Source organism: Enhydra lutris, unplaced genomic scaffold (genome assembly GCF_002288905.1).
Source record: "Enhydra lutris kenyoni isolate GAN:26980312 unplaced genomic scaffold, ASM228890v2 scaffoldscaffold37, whole genome shotgun sequence".
Taxonomy (NCBI): domain Eukaryota; kingdom Metazoa; phylum Chordata; class Mammalia; order Carnivora; family Mustelidae; genus Enhydra; species Enhydra lutris.
In genome coordinates, this window is record NW_019154121.1 from 32131775 (window position 1) to 32152956 (window position 21182).

At 44.5% G+C, this 21182-nt stretch overlaps 1 protein-coding gene across 1 annotated transcript in view; it reads right to left on the reverse strand.

Annotated features, from left to right (window-relative positions):
• The window catches only part of LOC111154369 (extended synaptotagmin 2), a 79900-nt gene that overhangs the window by 16578 nt on the left and 42140 nt on the right, over window positions 1–21182 (reverse strand). The window contains exons 7-13 of the mRNA XM_022513919.1: window positions 19909–19964; window positions 14691–14811; window positions 11574–11750; window positions 10520–10602; window positions 8801–8849; window positions 7613–7702; window positions 7054–7149 (exon numbers count right to left, since the gene is read on the reverse strand). Of these exons, the coding sequence (XP_022369627.1) occupies window positions 7054–7149; window positions 7613–7702; window positions 8801–8849; window positions 10520–10602; window positions 11574–11750; window positions 14691–14811; window positions 19909–19964 (672 nt within the window). The remainder of the gene's footprint in view (window positions 1–7053; window positions 7150–7612; window positions 7703–8800; window positions 8850–10519; window positions 10603–11573; window positions 11751–14690; window positions 14812–19908; window positions 19965–21182) is intronic.

The window sequence follows — 21182 nt, forward strand, 5'->3', positions numbered from 1 at the left end:
GTGATTAAGTCACATGCTCTACTGACTGAGCCAGCCAGGCACCCCCAAAATAGGAGTTTTTAAGTTAGACTATCTTGAATTAAATTTCAGCTGTTTGCAACTGATTACTGAGACCTACAAATTTCATCTATTTGATCCTTGGTTTTCATGTCTAAAAAATGGACATGATACCAAAAAAGCCTTGTTGTTAGGTTTAAATTAAATGTCATAATAATTAATCGCTACACTGAGCTCTTGTACACGCATGATCTTATTAAGTCGATACTCCAAAGAAGATCCTGTCACGTCCAGTCTGTAAGTCACAGAGGACTGAACATCTCAGTCTAGGTCACACTGGGGAGTGGGCCAGGCCGGGCCAGGCTGCAGTTCAAACGCAGACAGTCTGGTTAGAGCCTTCCCTCTAGCCACGATGTCCTGCTGGTCAGGGACCCTTAGATACCACAGAAACGGTGAGGAGAGACTGCTGATCTAGTTCCTTCCAGTGTTCTGGGAGTAGTTACTTCAACTTCTGTGCTAACTAGTACTGCAAAGGAGTAATTCCCTGCTAGGCCACACTTCATCTCAGGGTAGGTTAAGGGCTAAATAAATATTATGTCAGAAAGCAGACACGGTTTGTCCTCCTCACTTGTAAAGTTGAACTTATTTTCCTACATGAAGCAGATTAAAACCATTTCTGATTCCTTTGGATAGAGTTTTCTTAAAACAATTACATTTAATCCACCCCCTCCCCCAAATATTTAAGCCTAAATGTTCAAAGAAATCAGAGGGAAAATAATAGAACACTGTAACTCATCGAAAAGTTCACAATTTAGCCAGAAAATACACATTCATGTTGTTTTAGGGAGTGGAGCTTAGTTTTCAATATACCTCATTTGATGAAATTTAAAGCTTCTCGAAAGATCTGTCACCCAAACCCAGCAGCACCAGAAGCCATGAGGTCACCGACTCAGAAACGGCCCTAACTCAGCATATTGGAAGAGGTGATTTCCAAACGGATAGTCACAGTGACAAGGGAAGAATATCTAGAAATCATAATCTCGAAACTGGATAAGTTTTTAAACAGATCTTCTATTTCACCATGTTCACAAATTCAAATCCAATTAAAATGCAGATGACTTAAAACCATCTTAGACACGGCTGCCCAAGGCCAACGGGACAGACGGCTTAATGTATCACGTTGGTACTTCATAAATGTTACCTTCAAAGTTAACAAATTCTTCTAACTACTAATTCTTGGGTCACAAAAAAGCTCTAACTAGACAACTAATGACGACATTAGTAGGGTGGTAATTTGTCAACGGACTCATGAGAGCGAAAAAGCATCATCTCTTTCAATATGTTTCAATTAACTTTTCAAAGGGAAGCTATTAGTTTACCTTTAAAGCTTTCTGAACTGCAGACTTCTTCAAGACATCAGGGTTAAATTCTAATGGGTTACTCTTTCAAGTCAGAAGAAAATGAATATACCAAGGGTTAATAAAACATGCAATGAGGAGTTTATGTAAGGTTAATGACACAAAAATTTATGAGAACAAGAACCAAAAAAATCTTTAAATGAAAATCACCAACAATGACACAAAAAAACCAGTAAAACCCATTTTTAGCACATAAAATTATGTCCAAGATTCTACCTTAGAATAAGCCTCTATAAATATCCAAACACATTTCTTCTAGGATTACTACGATCCTTTAGGATTACTGTTCTTTTTATACTCCCAGCCCTCTTGTCTTTAGGATTTGAAAAACCCAGGAGTGAAACCTTAAGTATTTGCTATCTTTTACTTGAATAAACCCCTCAAATATCAACCATAAATACACTACAGGTTTTTTCTAAACTATAAAGGAATAGGCTGCACATGCCCAAATCGCTCTCAAGTCAGATCATATACTAGCCTAGCAGATGCTACTTTACTTTCTTCAGGAATTTACCTTCTCTGTGCAAAACCACAGCAGGGGTGAGCCTTTTCCACTTTACTCCCACTCTCTCAGGCACCAAATGCAGAAGTGGTCACATCATTTCAAGAGTCTGTCCTGGCTTTAAAGTTCTATTATTATGGGTTTTATGTCCTACTTTTATTGATTAAAAAAAAAAATCATTACTTTCTTGCCTTCAAGAGGGCAAGACTGAGTTGTTCAAGGACTAACATTTAAGAGTAAAGATTTTATCATGTTAGTTGTAATTACCTTTATATGACAAACTGCTTTTTATTATGTTTTCATTAAACAGCAGATTTCATAATGAACAAAGATGGACAACTAGCTTCCCTGCCTCCTGTGGCCATGGCAGGGTGGGCCACATGAGAAGATGAAAACGTTCGGCCAAAAGGAATGAATGTTACCTAAAGGCCAGATCATTGAGGCAGCCCATGGAGCTTTACAAACATGGGACCCACCAGATCAGCCTCTAGTAGGAACCTGGACAGGTGAGGCTGGGAACCACCGCCCTGAGGTGTGAGGCCTGACAATCTTCAGGTGTCATAAGAAGCCTTCCTGAAGCTCACTTTGGATAGATGTGATGTAGGCTAAGTGCACATATTACTCTAACATGCATCAGTGAAAGCAAAATGAAGAGAGAGGCCGTGGTGAGGGTCAGGGTGCCAGACAAGCACTGTGGATGTGGGAAGCTGCATGGGCTTGAAGGAGACACAGGCCAGGTCACACGGTGCACCAGGAGGAGCCACCGCGAGCCCTGGGTGTGTACAGCACCTTCTACCCGCAGGCCGTCCGCCGTAATCGGAAGCAGTGACAGCTACCTGTACTGTTTTAAGACTTTTATTTTTCAGTAGTCTCCACACCCAGTGTGGGACTTTAACTCACAGCCCTGAGACCAACGGTCAAATGTGCTCCCAACTAAGCCAGCCGGGTGCCTCTGCTTTGTTTTTAAAGATTTTTAAGCGATGCCACCTGTGCTTTTTAAAAGTGAGATGGCACCAGCAGCATCAAACCCAATGGTTTTCACATTCTATAGTTAGCATTTTTATCTATAAAGTAGATGACAGTGTGAACACTCATCTCAGATAAACTCCATGGAGAGATTTATAACTTATAAACTTGAAGTGATAACAAGTTCACTTTAAACTAAGATGGACTAGACAGCTGAGTTCAAATTCCAGCTCTGCTACTGACTCGCTGCGGTCTTGGGTCTCTAACCTCCGTCCCTCACAGTCTCAGTCTCCTTACCTGAAAAGTGGTCCTGATGGCCTGAGACTGAAATGAGGCATCCAGGTAGAGCCCTTGGAAGGTACTCAGCACATGGATGCTGTTGTGCAAGCCTCAGGTTGTAAAGCTAGCCACTGGGAGCCAGAGAACACCTTCAGTGTTCCAGTTTCAAATTCAGCCCCAAATCTGATGATCAAGAGAAGGAAGGTAAAGTGTTGACAGTCCGTACTGTCAAGGGGCTGTTTCCAGTATGGGAGAAAGTCCTGCAATGCTAAGATTTGCAGATGGCCTCACTGGTGGTCATGCACACACAGGGTTGGAAATTCAATGTTCTGAGTAGGTAGAAGCTAAGAGTCCATGGTGACTGGCATTTATTAGAAATACCAGTGGTCTCAGACTTTGAGGAAAACTGAAAACACATTTAACTTCATACTGAAAACCAATGGGTCTAAAAAAGAAAACAGGCAATCAAATCTGTTCACATTTATTTTATAAAACATTTTGTTGATGCCTGTATTTGAATCATTAAGCAGTACTAGTATGTGATTTTGATAATGTGGGAAGAAAGCTGGTTTTGAAAACCCAGCAATGTCTTAGCTAAATATATAAAGCAATTAAAAAATCCTGACATGAGGTCAGAAATATTTCCTTTAAAAAGCAGTTACAGAATGAGAAAAAGTAACTCAGGAAGCTACTGCACACTAACAGGGTTTAAGCAGCAGAAGCACACTGCTGTCTACAGACAGCAGCTCACAGTATGGCCTACCACGACGAAATACTGCAAACAGAAGATCATTTTATGAAAAAGTGACAGAGAACGGTTGCTAATAGGCAACCATTTTGACCTCATTTTGACTTTTAAAATGCCTTTAACAGGAACACCATGGTTACTCATAGAGACCACGGTTACCCTTTCCTAACTATGTGACCCTCAACAGCTCACCAAACCCTTCAGGGTCTTGATTTCCCTCAGCTATAAAATGGGACAAAATACCTATTTTTCAAGTTTTTCCCCCACTCTTCTTTTTCAATTAAGAATAATCTGAAAATGTACGTGGAAATAGAAATGGAAACTCTTCAAAAATGCAAAGCACTACTATTTGATTCAAAGGCCAAATAACTTTAAGGATCTCACTAGTTATTGAATTAAATCAGTTCTAGACTAATGATTAAGCCACTGGTGACCTTCTCTGACCTCAAAGCAGGTAAAAATCACTATCCGCTAAAAGCATTAAGAACAGTACCGGGAATCAAGGCCCCAGAGCAAGACCCTGGGAAACAGACATAATGAGATCAGAATCAACTTCCCAAATAAGGGTTAGAAATGCTCAATTATCCATGCCTGGAAATTCTTTAAGTTCCTTAATAGAAGCTGAATCACAAAGTCAATCTGTTTTTTCCTCCCTTAGGAGCTCTGGTGAACATGTGAGGCGAAGTAAGATTCCAGGATTACAGGTGGACTGTCTTCACTGACCGTCCCTATGGGCACAGCTGGCACTGCCGGGAAACCCATGTTCTAACACTTCTGTGTTTTGTCAGGGGGAAAAAGTAGATTTAAGGAAGTTTTTTGAAAGCTTGCAAGTAAGTATTTACATCTCACATTGAGATGAACTGCAAGAAAATCTGTTTTAATCATTATGGTTTCATCTTTTCTTCAGAAAAATTTTTGTCTTTATTTTTTACGGGCTGGTAGCAGCTTAGGAACGTAAGGCTTTTTCATGACTCACCAGGTCTGTTCATCTCATCATCAGATGTAGTCACCAAAGTTGGTTACAGCAGTGTGACTTTTACAAAACAAGCACAAAAGAAACACACACACGGTAACTGAAATCATGCAAGAAAGTTAAAAACGCATGCCACACCATGCCACCCAGTCGATGGCATTAGAAGTTCAGCCCACATTCTAGCAGTCTCCATTAAAACAGAAGAAGAAAGAACACCGGAGAACTCACAAATAGTGCTCTATAGACTGAGGTAGTATTTTCACAAAACACTAGTCCCGACGCTCGCCTCTCTTTTAAGTATCCACACCCAAAGTTTCCCTCGTAGATACTCTTGGGAAAGTGGAAACAGGAGGAGAAAGCAGAGAAGGGTGGGTTGCAGTCAATGGGCGCACAGGCAGCACGAGTACACAGGGCGCAGAGGCAGAGTCACAGCGCCCCTCAGAGCCGCGGGGGCCGGCGGGCAAACGCTCCCGTCTCCAATAAACCCCAACCAGCAGCGGTTCTGCAAAGACCCTTTGCCCCCGACAGCCAGAGCACACTTCATGCACGAAGTGCCGTCTTAATAGAGTGAGAAATTCACTTCTGCTTCTGTTTGGTTATGTGGTGTCATCTAAATCTCAGTTTAACACGACAAAATACACAGTGCGAAAGAGGCCCGGTTCCTTCTTGCCAATTCACTAATGCTATTCTTTGATCCTAAAATATACAACAAATTCACTTCCATCAGGGATGATATAAGGCTTGTTATATAACAAACATTACTGTGATTGAAAACAAGAAATTCTACTGTATGAGAAATTCTGTAGGAAGGTTAAATAACAGAACAACTTTCCCCAAGTTGAAATTGTATCAGAAAAAGTCACAGAGTTCTTACTGGAAGACTGGCCAAAAGGTTAAGGTAACACTTTAAGAAAAAATAAGAATTTACGAAGTTAAAGTCAGTCAAGAAACCTTCACTGAAAGAAAGAGTACAATTACATGTAATTAAACAGTGTTCAACTTTATCTACCCAGCATTAAAAAAATGATCAATTCCCTTTTGTTAAAGGCTTTAAATAAAAGATAGAGATGCACAAAGTACCTTTATTTGCTTTTGTGCTAAGTGCAAATAAAGCAGCATTATAAAACCTTGAAAGGCACTAGGCAAACTAGGGTGTGTATTTCATGGGATAAAGGAAACGGTCTCGCTGTGGTGAGGCGTGGCTAGGCACAGTCCAACGTGAGACACTCAGATGCAAACTATGAAGGGCAGGGAACACTTGGCTTCCTTGTGGGCCTCCAACAGGCAGATGCCAACAAGGGGAGGACACAGGGAGACTATGCGCAAATGCACCGGATGGGTGAGCATTTACTGTAATTCTGGGGGGGAAACAGCCTGTATCTTTAGTCTTTCTTCCCCAAATGAAATAAAGAATGGCCATCTCTTGGGTAAGTGAACTGGCACTAAAAAAAAAAAAAGAAAAAAGAAAAAAAGAGATCACAACAATCTGTGTGTCTATAAGGATCACATTACAGTGGGTTTAAAGTATGGTGTGGAAGGTCACATCAGGCTTCATGTGAATGGAAATAGCACGATTTTTCCTCCCCACAGTTAGAGTCGTTACCTATAAAAGCTGTCCTTCCATTTTTTTCCAAGAGCAAGCCTGTGGAGAAGCCTGTGCTCTGGGCTGTCGGAGCCGATGTGACTGATAACCCCACGCAGGGGCACCAGAGGCTCCGCTCAGCGGCGCTGCTCTCCCAGGCTGCCCTTCTGTCCTGCCGTGCTATAGCCAGGAAGGACTCTGGGCTTGTAGGGAGAGCTGCTTCGTTTTATTCCATGCCAAACAGAGATAATTTCCATCTTAGGTAACTCTATTTTAATAATTAGTGATTTTCTACCGAGTATCTCCTTCCCTAACTACCAGGCACATTCTTTTCTTATGTAATGGAGACTTCATAAAACTCGTCAGAGTAAAAGTCATTCTGAACATCCTGGATAAACCCGTAAGCTGTATAAACACAAACTGTAGTCATGAAGCAAATACACACCGGTCCCTCCCTCCCCTGTGCTGCTCCCCCGGTGCAAGTGAAGTGAAAACAGAGGAACGGTAACAGGTGACAGTGCGGCTGAATGCAGCAAGATCTGTTACCAGGAAAGGAGCACCTAAGGGAGCACCCGCGGCATTACCTACCGGAAGGTTCCTTGCTGAATCCAAATACAAGATCAGCAATGAGGAGGAAAGACCATCATTGGCTTGGTCTTTGTCAGCCCTGATGTCTGTTAGCACCTGTGAGGAAAGGACAAAATGCCTCAGCAGGTGTATTTCCACAAGAGTTCAGACTATTTCTACCTGATTAGGTCTGTGATGCTCACGAAAAGAAGGAAGGTGGGGAAATAATCCATCCAACCCGCGCAACACAGAGAGAATGAAGACAGTAAATGTATTTTAATGACAAGAATCGGTATGAATCAATTAAATAAAGCATAGGTGATCAGTGGCTCCCCAAAGCCCTGTACTGTATCGAACACAAAATATGAAGAGCTCTTAAAACAGGCGGGAATGACCTGTAAATCTTTTAAAAAAATTCCATTATCTTTAATTTACCCCTGATGTGCCTGCAGTGACTTACTGCACAAGAATGAAAATTACTGCTGTCATTTTTCTAAGCTAAGTAGCTACGCAACCTGAGGACACTAATCTTGGTTAGTTACGAGGGGCGGCTGTCGTCCCGGGAAACACTTTACAGCACCTTGTCGAGGTTTGAAGCATTTGGCATTAACGTGAGCCACTCCAGTTTCAAGTGCAGCTTTCCTCTGGGGACCTCGTCCAGGGTGAACCACTGAAGAAAGAATGTGAATGTTCACAAAAGTTCTCCTGAGCCAACCTTTCCAGTCAAGCAGTTTCCCCAAATGTCACAAGTTGCTCACTGTGAGGCACCGATAGTTCCTGATTAATGCTGAAGGACTGAGTCCTGCCATATTTTGCTTCGCCCTTTGAATGAGCCGACAGCCCCAGAGGATGACAGGAGCAGGGGCTGGAACTTGCCCAGCACCTACTGCTGGCCAGGGGCTGGCTGAGTGCTTCCCTCATGTGGACCCCACCACGGTGGAGTCAATACCATCCTCACCCCTACCTTACACACAAGGATTCAAATGTCTTCCAGAACTGTCCAGTACTGCCAGGGTTCTATATGTGGACTTTAACAGAACTTACGGGCCAGGAGATGATTTAACATTGATCTTAAATACTGGATTTCATTATCAAAAACGTTAACATGCTTGCCTTTATTCACCACTACGTACTACTTAAGAAAATAGCATACAGGTGTTTCAGCGTGAAAACTACAAAGCGATTCATCGAAGATAATCCCCAAATGGTGTTAAGAGATTGCCCTGAGGAGTGTGTGAGAAGGAAAATGTGTTACTTTGAAGGCAGGGGAATCTCAACACTTCCTTGGTTACTTCTGCCCTACTTATCCCAATTACACCCATCTTTTAGAAGCCACCTCAAAATCTTTTCTTAATACTTTCTATTCCGAGAGCAATATCCTGCTCGAAGTGGTGTCTGCTTGCTGTCAATTCTCACTGCACACATAGGCAGCTTTCACGTGACAATTTCTCAACGACCGCACTGTGCCGGCTCTGGTATTAACTTTGTCTATCTTTAAAAAGTCCACTTTTCGGGAGCTTCTCACAGGCCTGTGCCTGGACTCCCAAAGGAGAGCACATGCCTGCCTGAAATAGTGGGTTTGTGCTCATACTCTTAGGAATTTCTACCATGCGGTGGGCACATAATACATACCATCTGATCGGGCTGTTAAACTTATTTCTTTTCACTTTGCTATTACTAAAAGGCCTAAGTTTTCGGAACATCATGTGGGGGGACGAGTAGGTGTGTCAGTGCTCATGAAATCGAATAATACTCAAAGGAAACTTACTTCATCTAAAAGGCGCTCCTTTTCAACTTCAATGAGATCAATCATAAGACTATAGAAATAACAACACAACCACTTTAGAACATAGAAACACACTTCTTACAACTGAAATAACCTTAAACATTAGTCTACAAAAAAGTACTCCGGCAATGTATCAAAATGCTACAGTTTATCAAGAAACAGACTTCTTCCAGAACGTTCCTCAGGCTTATCCCGAAACTATGAAAGGAAGTAAGGAAACAGTGAGGAAGTAAGGAGTGAGTCTCTGGGAGGTCAGGAGCTCTGTTTGGCAAAGCCAGGATCAAAGTTGTAAAAAATGTGGTTTTCCCACAATGCAGCTATTTATAACGCGCTGAGAATGTCTGAAAATATTCAGCCCTCTTGTCTGACATGCTCTCCCTCAGCGCTGCCGTCCCGTCACCACAGCTCAGTCATTCTTGTGCCCTTCCCGTCCTCACTCCACAGCTTTGGACTATCCCCAAAGACGTTTCTGGTTTGGCTATCTGACCCCTAAAAATCCTGCCCTACTGTAAAGCATGGAATTCCCTCCCGCAGAAGCCAGAGATGACGAGAATGGATGGCCACACTCCCGTTTTCTCTCGCCGCTGCCCCTGCACCAGGTGAGGCCCTCACAGCTCTTTCCTGGTCTATCACCACAGTCCCCAGTCTCAGTCCCTGCCACTCTGAGCCACACAGTGGTTTTACTGGAACGCAAATCGGATCCATCACTGCCTGCTTACAATTCTTCGGTCGCTCCTTGTTAATAAACCATCTCATGATGGATTCTGAAGTCATAGCATTAATACACAAGTTGTTCTTTTCTTTTTTTTGAAGAGGATTGGGAATCCACTTATCTTTTTTTTTTTTTTTTAAAGATTTTTATTTATTTATTTGACAGACAAAGATCACAGGTAGGCAGAGAGGCAGGCAGAGAGAGAGGAGGAAGCAGGCTCCCTGCCGAGCAGAGAGCCCGATGTGGGGCTCGATCCCAGGACCCCGGGATCCTGACCTGAGCCGAAGGCAGAGGCTTTAACCCACTGAGCCACCAGGCGCCCCAATACACAAGTTGTTCTTGATGAGGCCAAATCTGTCCAACATCATCTATCCCTGTATCTTTTTTGCCACAATAAATTCAGTTAAATAATAAAGATTAGGGTTAGATGTATTTTTTAAAAGCTCATGTTTTTCGGCTGTAGTGGTTGTTCAATTTAAGTGAACAAGTCAATATTTGCTTTTCCAATGTGTAGGCACACTGTAAATTACTATCCTCCCCTGCTCCCTAAATAACGCAACAAACAAAAAAAGCTTAAAAACTCCTTTTTCCAATCTAGAGCAAAGCCTGCCTGGTGTGAAAGCGGCCAGCGGCACCGGCGTCCGGGGCCACACTCCACAGGGAGCTTACAAGCACTGAAATGGGGGCAAGTACAACTATCAAAGTGAATTTAAAACTGTTTAGTTTTAATCAATTAATTTAAATAGCTACATGTGGCCAGTGGCTGCTGGGACACAGATCTAGAAGTTTTCCTTCTTGTACTTAAATGCGAAACTTTATAGGAATAAAACATACTTTTAACAAGTCTAAGGTGAAATAAACGTTGTACCTAAGAGCCACTTAAAAATACACGTAACACATACACAGCCCATTTCTTGAAGCTACATTAGTTCTAAGTGTCACTACTCCAAAGAAAGAGCACCCAGTGCTGTCCTTCCCCAGAGGTTTACCTTCCTAGGAAGTCATCCTTGTCTGGGTCTTCATCGAAGAGCTCAATCTCTAGTTCCTGTCCAGGATGTTCATAGACTAGAGCCTGAAAAAACAACGAGTGGTTATCTCACACGGCTACCAAACGCGGCTGGAGTGAACAGCTCCCTGCTCTCCTGTGGCAAGGAGCCGGAGCGCACGTACATCGTGTCACTGTCAAACCACACACGCTTCGCCACGGCAGACCATTCTGAAACATCTGCCCACACGGTAATAGTCTACTGTGTTTCCAGTTATCTGAGATTAGACTCGCTGGGTCAAGTCCCACTGCTCCAGCACCCACAAACTAGGACAGGCTTGGGACATCTTTCCAGTCCTGAAGGGGCTCCAAGCGCTACCGGTGGGATACAGACAAGTGACCCATTCGCCAGCACCGAGAGAGAAGCCAGAGGGCAACAGGCTGGAATGGGAGGGTGGGATGCCGGTGCAGCTTAACTGCACGACCGTTCTGAAGAACAGTTCTGCAAAAACGTATCATTCCTTCCAGCATAATTTATGATGCAGCAATTCCACTCTGAGGAGCTCGTCTGGAGAAAACCTGGATCAAGTGAAGAAAGACACATTCACATCACAGTTAACAGCAGCGGTTCTAACGCTGAAACGAACAGCCAGTGTCTCTCTGGGTAAGGGAATGACGGCATCTCTTCAGTGAACAGCAAGTACAAATCAGGTCCATGTGGACGGACATAGAGATGTCTAGATGCATTAAACGAGAAGTTACAACACAGCACATAATTAATCTCATGTCTGTAAGTACTCACATATGTTAACCACAGAAATCACTTTGTCAATTATTTACTGTGATAGTTTCATGTAATTAAAGTTTAACATATATGTGTTCTTTATGTGTTGGCATGACAGGAAGTTGTGAGGTACGGACAGAAGGTACAATACTTTTAAAGATGGGAAATGAAAGAAAAATGACTCACATGGCCCTCTAAGCCAACCAGCACCTGTGTAGCGGGAGTGGAACAGAATCTGGGGAGAAGCCAACGGACACCACTGGACACAGCTTACCTCGTACACCTCGTTCCACTTCGGACTCAGGCTCTCTTTGATGACCTTGCTTTGGAAGATCTGGTTGCCGACCCGAATAACTCCATAGGGGTCTGATTTTCCCTTGACGAGTCCCTTAAGGTAAGTATCTTTCCCCTGAAGATCCTGAGCTTCAATAAAATGTATCCTTAGAACACCCTAGAAAGGAGGAGCACACGCAGACTGTTCCCTGGCTCCTCTGACACACGTGGAACCACGGCGGTGTGCTCACTGTCCTAAGAACAGGGCGGACACGCAACAACCTCAAGAGGGAGGGGAGACCCTCTTCTTGTGCAGCAAGAAAGGAAGTAAACATGGACTGTGGGCAGCAGTGCAGAGGGAAAACCAAGGCAGGGCAGGACGACAGTGTCCAAGCACCACACTCTTCCTCAGAAGACCACACCAGGGAGGAGAGTGAGGGGTGAGGCCCAGAGTGACAGTGTGCTCCAGTTCTGTATGACAGTACCTGAGACCACCATTACAGAATGGTTCAGACGTGTCACTAATAAGCCCTTGACAGGCACTCATTACTCCAATTTCTAGAATAATCCTATGAAATACAGGTGACCTTGGAACAAAACGGGTTTGAACTGCATGGATCCACTTACATACAGATTTTTTTCGATATAGAACAGTACTGTAAATGTATTTTCTCTCCCTTATAATTTTCTCAGTAACATTTTTTCCCCTCTAACTTATAGAATACAAAATACAGTATATAACATATAAAATACATGTTACTGGTTTATGTCACTGGTGTGGCAGCTGGTCAACAGTAGGCCGTCAGTACTGAAGTTCTGGGGGAATCGAAAGTTAATACGCAGATGTTCTATTGTACAGGGGCCGGCGGCCCAACACATGTGGTCAACTCAGTGTCATTAAATTTACTTTATGGACAGGAAACCGAAACTTCGTTAATACATTCTACTCAGAGACTTTAAACAGTTTCCTTCTCCTAAAATGTTGTTTAACTGATAAAAAAAAGTTCACTCACACTTCTTTCAAGGAGAACAATGGCGGTCAAGTTAGCACTGGGCAGCATTCTCTACAAATCCTTTAAAAATCACTGGGCAATAGTCTTGACCCAACTGGCTAGGAAGATATGCATTTTTACAAATAAAAACACTTTTAAAAACTGAGAGCATTTCCTGCTTACAGGAAATGTGTCTGAAGTTTAGATAATCTGGCAACATCTAAGCAGCGCTGGCTTTTAAAGCACACGAGGTTAAGCAGGTTGGATCTGGGCAGGCTCAGGTGCTCCCCACGCTCAGAGAGTAGGAAGCGTACATGGCAAAGGTGCACGAGGTTTTCCACATGGAAGAGAATCCTTGTGTTTTCAGAGATGAAAATCGTTAAGTTCAGGAACAAAGACATGCCTTTCTCAGATGCACTGTCCCACTAAATCTGAAAGCCGACAACACAACTAGTTCAGGCACCAATTAGCTGGGGTGTTGGTGCTTCTAAAAAGACTTAAGAAAGCTCCGGCATGTTTGATTTGCGCACCGAGATGGAGCTCAGCCTCAGACAGTAACAAGCGCCAGGGAAAGCGGTCCACCTCCGCTGCACCAAGCCCGCCAGCACGCCCAGTGAAACGGGACCAACTCCACATCTGTTTGGTGAAAGCAGCTGTCCCGCGCGTCAGTGTCCCACTCATCGCAGATGCCACGCCACAGGGGTGGCTGCTCCACCTCCAGGGAGCACAGGTTCAGTGGGAAGCAGGGCCCGGTGGGAAAAGCTGTGAAAACGAGTACAAGCCAGCCCCCTCTGGAACGGAGTGGGGAGGCCGGCAGGGGCCGCGCTCGGGCTCCGCCCCTCCACCGTCCCCTGCAGACCCGGCAGGAAGAGAGGCATCTCCCAGTGGATGCTGTTTGACTCTCCGGGCGGGAGGAGGGACGGTTCCCTCCTGGCCTGGCAACAGCTCAGCCAACAAGAAGCCCCTCCACTTCCTGGCTCCCAGTTCACACCAGCAGACTTTGAGCTCGCAGCAGCCCCTCCTCCCAGCGCCCCCTCCTCTGTGGAGGGGCCTCCTCTCCTTTGCTCCGCAGAATCCCCTACGGTTCTGCCACAGCTTAACTCTCCCAGAATGCAATTCTCCCCGTTCCCGAAGAAACCCATTTCTGCTGGTAACGTAACTGGCAGTTTTATGTTTTTATTTTACTGGGGAGGGAGTGAAGGAGTGGGGGGAAGAGAGACAGAGAGAGGGAGGTAGGTGGGGCAGAGGGGGGAGAATCTTAAGCAGGCTGTTCACCCAGTAAGGAGCCTGTAAGTGGGCTTCAACCCCACGAGCCGGAGGATCATGACCTAAGGTGAAATCCAGAGTCGGACGCTTCATATACTGAGCCACCCAGGGACCCCTGGGGGTTTTAAGGTTAATAGCTCTCCCTAACCGTGAGGGCCCATCCAGTCCAAGCACCTCTTCTCTGACCAGTGGAGGCAGTTCTACATCCTTGACCAGCAGATTCTCAGTCTTTGGTTGACGGTATATGGTTTACTCAAGTGAAGGGGACTCCAGTATCTCTGACCTAACTCTGTGTGCTAGGCATCACCCCCCATATACAGATGAAGAAACTGAGGTCCACTAACGCCAAGTAATAGCCCCAAAGCAAAGCTGTTGTTAGACCCCAGGGCTGTGACGGAGGTCCAGGCGCTACCCTTTCCATCCTGTCCGCGGCAGGTTCAACACCAGTACTGCTTCTGCCGTGGAGCTTACGACGTGACTCGAGAGGTAACCACACTCACTGCTGAGAGGTAACCTGCGCCAGTCAGGACACAAGGTGCCCGCCTCTTAGACTAAGCTGCTACATTCTGAGCATGCAAGCAGCACATGCCTCCTGAGAGGACTCCGCCGTCACAGCGGTCCGTTAGGACTGGCAGTCCAATCTGCTCTAAGCACCTTGGACGCTCATGGTGAGCTTTAAGAACGGCCCTGAAGCCTCTGTGACGCACACTGGCCAACGTCCTAAGGAGTGTGACAGGACAAACGACCACATCGAGACCCATGTGGCGAGGTCCCCGTTAAGAGAACCATGAGAAGTCACAACATCCAAGGACGTGAGACGCGTCTCCGCATCTGGTGCTGACGCGCTCAGGCGCACTTACCTTTGGTATAGGAAACCGCAACTGAGCTATCTGGACTTCACTGACGAGAGGAACGGTGATCCGATTGGGAAGCACCAGGTAGTTTGATATTATGTCCAGGATGATGGTATCCGACAGACCACTATCAGGTGGGCAGGAAAAAGAACAAACAAACCAACGGTCAGGCCTATCAACGCTTGTTACCGCTTTAACAGCAAACTTACCACAAACACGACACAGCACCCCACTTACAGGGTCGGAAGTGTCTGTCTTCTCGCAGACAGCATCTGGAACCGCAGTTCAATGCCTGCGCTGCAACACGGCCGCGCTCACTATTATGCGGGATACACGGAGAGCGCTGCGGCGGGCGGCTGCAGACACAGGTAATACTCCGGCTACGTCTCCTAAATAACGTTTCATACGCTCCTGTGTGACTTCACCACGGACTTAGTATCAACCCAGACACGTTACTTGTTCTTCTTTTAGCATATTTCAGTCACAAAAGTGCAAAGAATACTATACAAACACCCACCACCCACTCCGTGTTTCTTACACTAAATTTCTCTCATTATTTTTGCACAGCTTCCAGTCCAGTAGAACACTTTAGTTCATTCTCTCTTCACAATGTATTTATGTACTCGATACTGTAATAATTCTGAAATTCTATATAGTACTCACAGAGAACTCAGTAATATGAATAAAATTGTGGAGGATAAAGACACAAATGTACTTTTAATACATTTTTTCCTGTTCTGTGAGGTAAATGTGAGAACTAAGTAACATGTATGGGACAACGTTTTTGAAGGCATAAATGAAATTTCACTGCTGTGGAAGAACAGTTTTAACTGGAACTGGGAAGTTTTAAGAGAATCTTACTTCTTGCTAGTTATTTCTCAGATGTTAAAATTGTTAACAGATATATGTAAAGTAATTGTATGTATAAAAATACCCACCAGGACAGTGAAAAGTCACCATCATTCAGTACAGCTGAACATTCACTCTAAGCTGGGTACCCAAATGTGACGACAAGAGAAGGGGTCTTACCTTAGGACTTTCCAGTCCAAGATGAAAAAAAGACCCCAAAACCCACAACCCCACAGATAATACAGCCCTATTTATGAGTATGTCAGTGACTTGGACACTAACACTCTAGAGACAGAGAGGGTTCCAGCTGCCAGACACTGAAGATGATGTTCATGAGGAGTGACGTGAGCTGGTGCTTCGGTTTTAAGAGCAAGCATATTCTCACTCTGCCACTCCCCTTCACCCACAAATACTGGTTTTGTTTATACTAAAAAATCTGCTGGAACAGAAAGCACTTTGGTGACGATATGCTTTCAGGAAGTCCTTACCTGCTGTGTAGGCCGACCACCTCACCACCCACCCAGCCAAGCAGACGGAGAGGCCCGACACCCAAGAAAGCAGCAGAAGGCCCACCTTGGTGCCTCATCGCTGCTCAACTTTCGAACATACTGTGTACACACCCAGCCTCCCCCTGAGTTACCAGAGCTGCAGTGCTGCCCCTAATCGTTCCCTGGGGCAACGCTGGTTGCTGTCATGGTCTAAATGGCTCTTGGGTCTAGTCCTTTCTGTCCTTCTGCACTCCTGCTTATCACCTTACTTGTGTTTCTACCGTAATTCCCAGCCCTTTTTGTACTTTCGCCACTCAGTTTAGGGGTCTTCACGGAAACACGTAGGGACAGCCCAAACTGAGGGTCAAGTGCACTAATCTGGGTACTACTGTTACTTTGTAATACTCCCGATTCGTCTATCACCAGTGAGCACAGCCCGTACACGTTCACTTCGTAATGCCCGAGGAAGACTTGCTAGGTTCACAGTTACCGAATACTCACTTTTATAACGTAAGACCTGCCATAGCTGTGATCTGATAGGAAGTCTTTGAGTGGGAAAGCACAGCTCAAGTTTTATGTTATATAGTTTATTACATGAAACTCACATACATATAAAGTGTTATGTAAGTTCTACATAATTTTGTATAAATTACATATATCCTATACAAATATATAATTTTATTTAAAAGGAATGTTTTTATAGATGCCTTTTACACCACAGCTTTGTTTCCGACTGGTGCGTATTTCTAATACACATGACTATGTATTTTTAATGATACATAGAATTCTCTACTAAATATATCTTATATACTATATGTACAGAACTCTATATATAAAATGCTTAAAGCTATTACTATATAAAAGAACCTGTCATCATCATTAAACATTAGATAAAATCGAGTATTTACGTATCTCCACATATACAGACATATGTATGTAAGTACATATATTCCCCTTTTACTTTCTTTTGTATTTTTATTTTTTAATAGGCTCTATGCCCAACATGGGGCTTGAACCAAAAACCCTAGATCAAGAGTTGCATGCTCTACTGGCTGAGCCACCCAGGCGCCCCCCTTACGTCTCTTTTGAATGAATGATCGGCAACCAATTCCCCCAGCAGGAGGCTTGCCAAAGGCAGCAGACGCCCTCGGCTCACCCTGTGAGGAACCAGTGCAACGCTATTTACAGGGTAGCTGCCTGACAAGCCTGTGTTTGTTTTAGTCCTCCCATTATATAAAAGGAGGAAAGTAGAACACATTTTTAAAAAAAGATTCATTTATTTTAGAGATTGTGGTGGGGAGAGGGGGAGAGTCCTCCAGCAGACTCCCCACTGAGCACGGAGCCTGACGCAGGGCTCAATCCCAGGACCCTAAGATCATGCCCCAAGCTGAAGCCAAGAGTCGGCCGCCTAACTGACTGAGCCGCCCAGCTGTCCCACACACATTCTCCACCCCACATGGCAACAGGAATCTGTTGTTCTGCTGGCTAACCAGCATCTGCTCCCACAGACCGACGTACTGGTGGAAGTTCTTTCTTCGGTTCTCTCACATCCCTGCCCTGGTCCCCCCGGTTCCTCCTCTAGGGGTGGGCAGGAGACCCAAGCGTGATCATGAGATCACAGGCCTGGTCCAAGGATGGGTGGACAAACAGAAGTCAGCCCTGCAACTCTGGCTGGAACTAGCAGAAGAAGGTTCTTTCAAAAAACAAGAAGAAGAAGAAGGAGGAGGAGGAGGAGGAGGTTCTTTTCAGACTGAAGTTGCTACGCATGAAGACTGGAAGCTGCTACGTCACGGCAAGGGCGGGCCTGACACAAACCCACACAGGGAAAAGCAGGTCAAGAGTGAGAGTGCGAGCCCTCAGGCCATCAACTGAACACCAACGCCTGTGTCTGACTGCCCCCCGACAGTGCTCCGGACGGCTCTGGGAACGAGCCACAGGAATGGGAGCTCCATTCACACCCATGCCATGGCACTAAGAACAGCGATGGGCTGGCTCATAGCAGGCACAATACCTATTTGTTGGATAAATGAATAAATTTTATTTATTTGACAGAGATCACAAGTAGGCAGAGAGAGAGAGAGAGAGAGAGAGAGGGAAGCAGGCTCCCTGCTGAGCAGAGAGCCCGATGGGGGGCTCAACCCCAGGACCCTGAGACCACGACCTAAGCCGAAGGCAGAGGCTTAACCCACTGAGCCCCCCAGGCGCCCCTCATTTACTTTTTTAAAGTTTATTTATCTAAGCAATCTCCCCACTCATTGCGGGTCTTGAATCCAAGACCAAGAGTCGCACACTCCTCCCACCGAGACAGCCACACCCCCGTTTGTGTATTCACTTTTCTACTTCAGGCCACTCACACTGGGCTGCTGCTTGCCACCAAGTGTCCTCATGAACACTTAACAATTCTCTAAGTTGTCCTTTCCGTGTAAAGCTCTTTTAAAGATAACAGAACTTTCAGTATCATTAAACCACAGTACCTAAAAAAGATTTGGTTAGGACTATGCCTCACTTTATTAAAGTCCTTAATTTTCCCTGATAATCAAACAACATAAAGTTCTTTCTAGTGGCCATTGTAGGGGCATACACACACACAGGAATAGAAAAAAGCAGACCAATTTAATTTCTGAGCTATTTTAGAAAAAAAAAAAAAATCCAGATTAGGAAAGTTATCTACTAGGAACACGTGTAACTGTATTTCAACCTTCAACTACAAGTGTACGTAGCAAAGGCAGGTTCCAGAATACCCTGCTGGACAGCAGCTAAGAGGTCCGTCGCCAACAGTCACCTCCCATCAGTGGAGACAGATGGCTGTGACCTGAGGAAGACTCCGCTTTTCCTTATAGGAGGGATGTGCCGCTCACGGTGTCAAAAGCTTACTATAGGCCTGTCTCCTCAGGATTTAGATGCGAGAGTGCGAAGGGACCCCCAGTGACGTGAGGCAGAAACCCCAGGTTTCTCAGCTCTCGCACCCAGACCCTGGGGTGACCCTATACATTCCTAAGTCCAATACCTACACCAGCCCCTCTGTGGAGCATGGGAGATATGGGAGTCAGTAGCACAACCTGAAAAGAACCCAAAGGGCTAGTTTTTTTTTTTTTTTAAACACCGTTATTTTCTTTTTCTAAAGATTTATTTATTTATTTGACAGAGAGAGAGAGAGAGAGAGAGAGAGAGATCACAAGTAGGGAGGGAGGCAGGCAGAGAGAGAGGGGGAAGCAGGCTCCCCGCTGAGTAGAGAGCCTATGTGGGGCTCCATCCCAGAACCCTGGGATCATGACCTGAGCCAAAGGCAGAGGCTTAACCCACTGAGCCACCCAGGTGCCCCCAAAGGGCTAGTTCTGAAATATATATTCATTTTTAAAGTTTTATTTTTCTGAGAAAATAAGAAAAACCAAACTTAAAAATTAACTTGCAGAATATTAAAAGGCTGCTACTTTTCTAAAACACCAAAGCTTGAGGCAACTGGCTGGCTCAGTCGGTAGAGCACGTGACTCTTGATTTCAGGGTCATGAGTTCAAGCACCACACTGGGCATGGAGCCTACTTAAAAAAAAGCCTATTTAAAAAAAAAAAAAAAAATTAAAAAGTTAGAAAGAAAACACCAAAGCTGGAAAAATGCTTCATGATGAATGAAAAGTAAAATGAAGGGTAAGTGACCCGCCTAATACCCTCACCCACTCTACTTCTGCTCACGTGGTCCCAGGATCTCAGATGCAGTTAAGAAAATGGAGCCCAGCCAGTCTCCCCACCTGAGCCACACGTGAGAGCCTGCTGAGGCAGGGATTCTACCTGGTAGACACTGGCCTTACCCATTCTGAGTTGTTTTCATGACACTAGAAATGCACATTACACCATCAACAAGCTAACCATAGGACATGACAACATACTTACTTTAATCCAGGGATATCGAGAAGATTAGTCAGTCCTGTCCAGTTAATTTCTATAAGCTGTTTTAAAAAAAGGGCAAAAATATTAAGTTTCCAAATTATTTCCAATTATTAAATCAAATCATACAGGTTTCTTTATAAGAAAAATGCATTAGTTCATAATATTGTCTTGCTTTTCACTGGAAAATATCAACGTCATTGTCCTTTGTTCATAAACGGAGAACTCTTTTTTTGTGTTGTTTTTGATAGTATCCATTTCCTCTGGTAAAATAAAATAATTTATATACCTTTCCTATTGATGGACACTTAGATTAACTGAATGCAAACCAGCATTCAAAAGGGAAAGTTTTGGTCAAAGATGTTTATTATTATTTTTTAATTTCTCACAAATTCTTACTTTGGGGGTGCCTGGGTGGCTCAGTCAGGTGAGTATCTTACTTTGGCTCAGGTCATGATCTCAGAGTCCTGGGATCGAACCCTGTGTTGGTTGGTGGGGGAGTCCCTGCTCAGTGGGTGGTCTGCTTGTCCCTCTCCCTCTGCCCCAGGTGCCCCGCCCCTGCTTGTGCTTTTTATTTTGAAGTTTTGTGTTTTTTTTTTTAAATTTATTCATTTGATTCAGAGAGATACAGAGAGACAGCATGAGCAGGGGGAGAGGCAGAGGGAGAAGCAGACTCCCCGCTGAGCCGGGAGTCCGACCTGGGGCTCGATTCCAAGACCCTGGGATCATGACTCCAGCCAAAGGCAGACGCCTAACCATTTGAGCTACCCAGGTGCTCCTCTCTCTCTCAAATAAAAAAAATATTTAAAAGTAAAAAAAGTTTTTTATTATATTTTTTAAAGAGTTTATCTATTTGAGAGAGTGCATGCCTCTGTGTATGAGGGGGGAGAGGGAGAGAATGAATCTGAAGCAGACTCTGGGCTGAGCCCAGAGCCCAATGTGGGGCTCAATCCGATCCCACGACCCTGATATCATGACCTGAGCCGAAATCAAGAGTAAGATGTTAAACTGACTGAGCCACCCAGGTGCCCCTAAAGATTTTTAATTTTTTAAAGTAATCTCTACACCTGACATGGGGCTGGAACCCACAGCTATGAGATCAAGAGTCACATGCCCCACTGAATGAGCCAGCCAGGCACCCCTTATATGTTTATTTTTTATGTTCACAGATGCTACCCAATTGCCCCCCAAAATAATCTCCTGCACTGATTTATATATATTCCCACCCTAAATATATTAAATGTCCTTTCTTTATACTTCCCCCCACCAAAACACAGAGT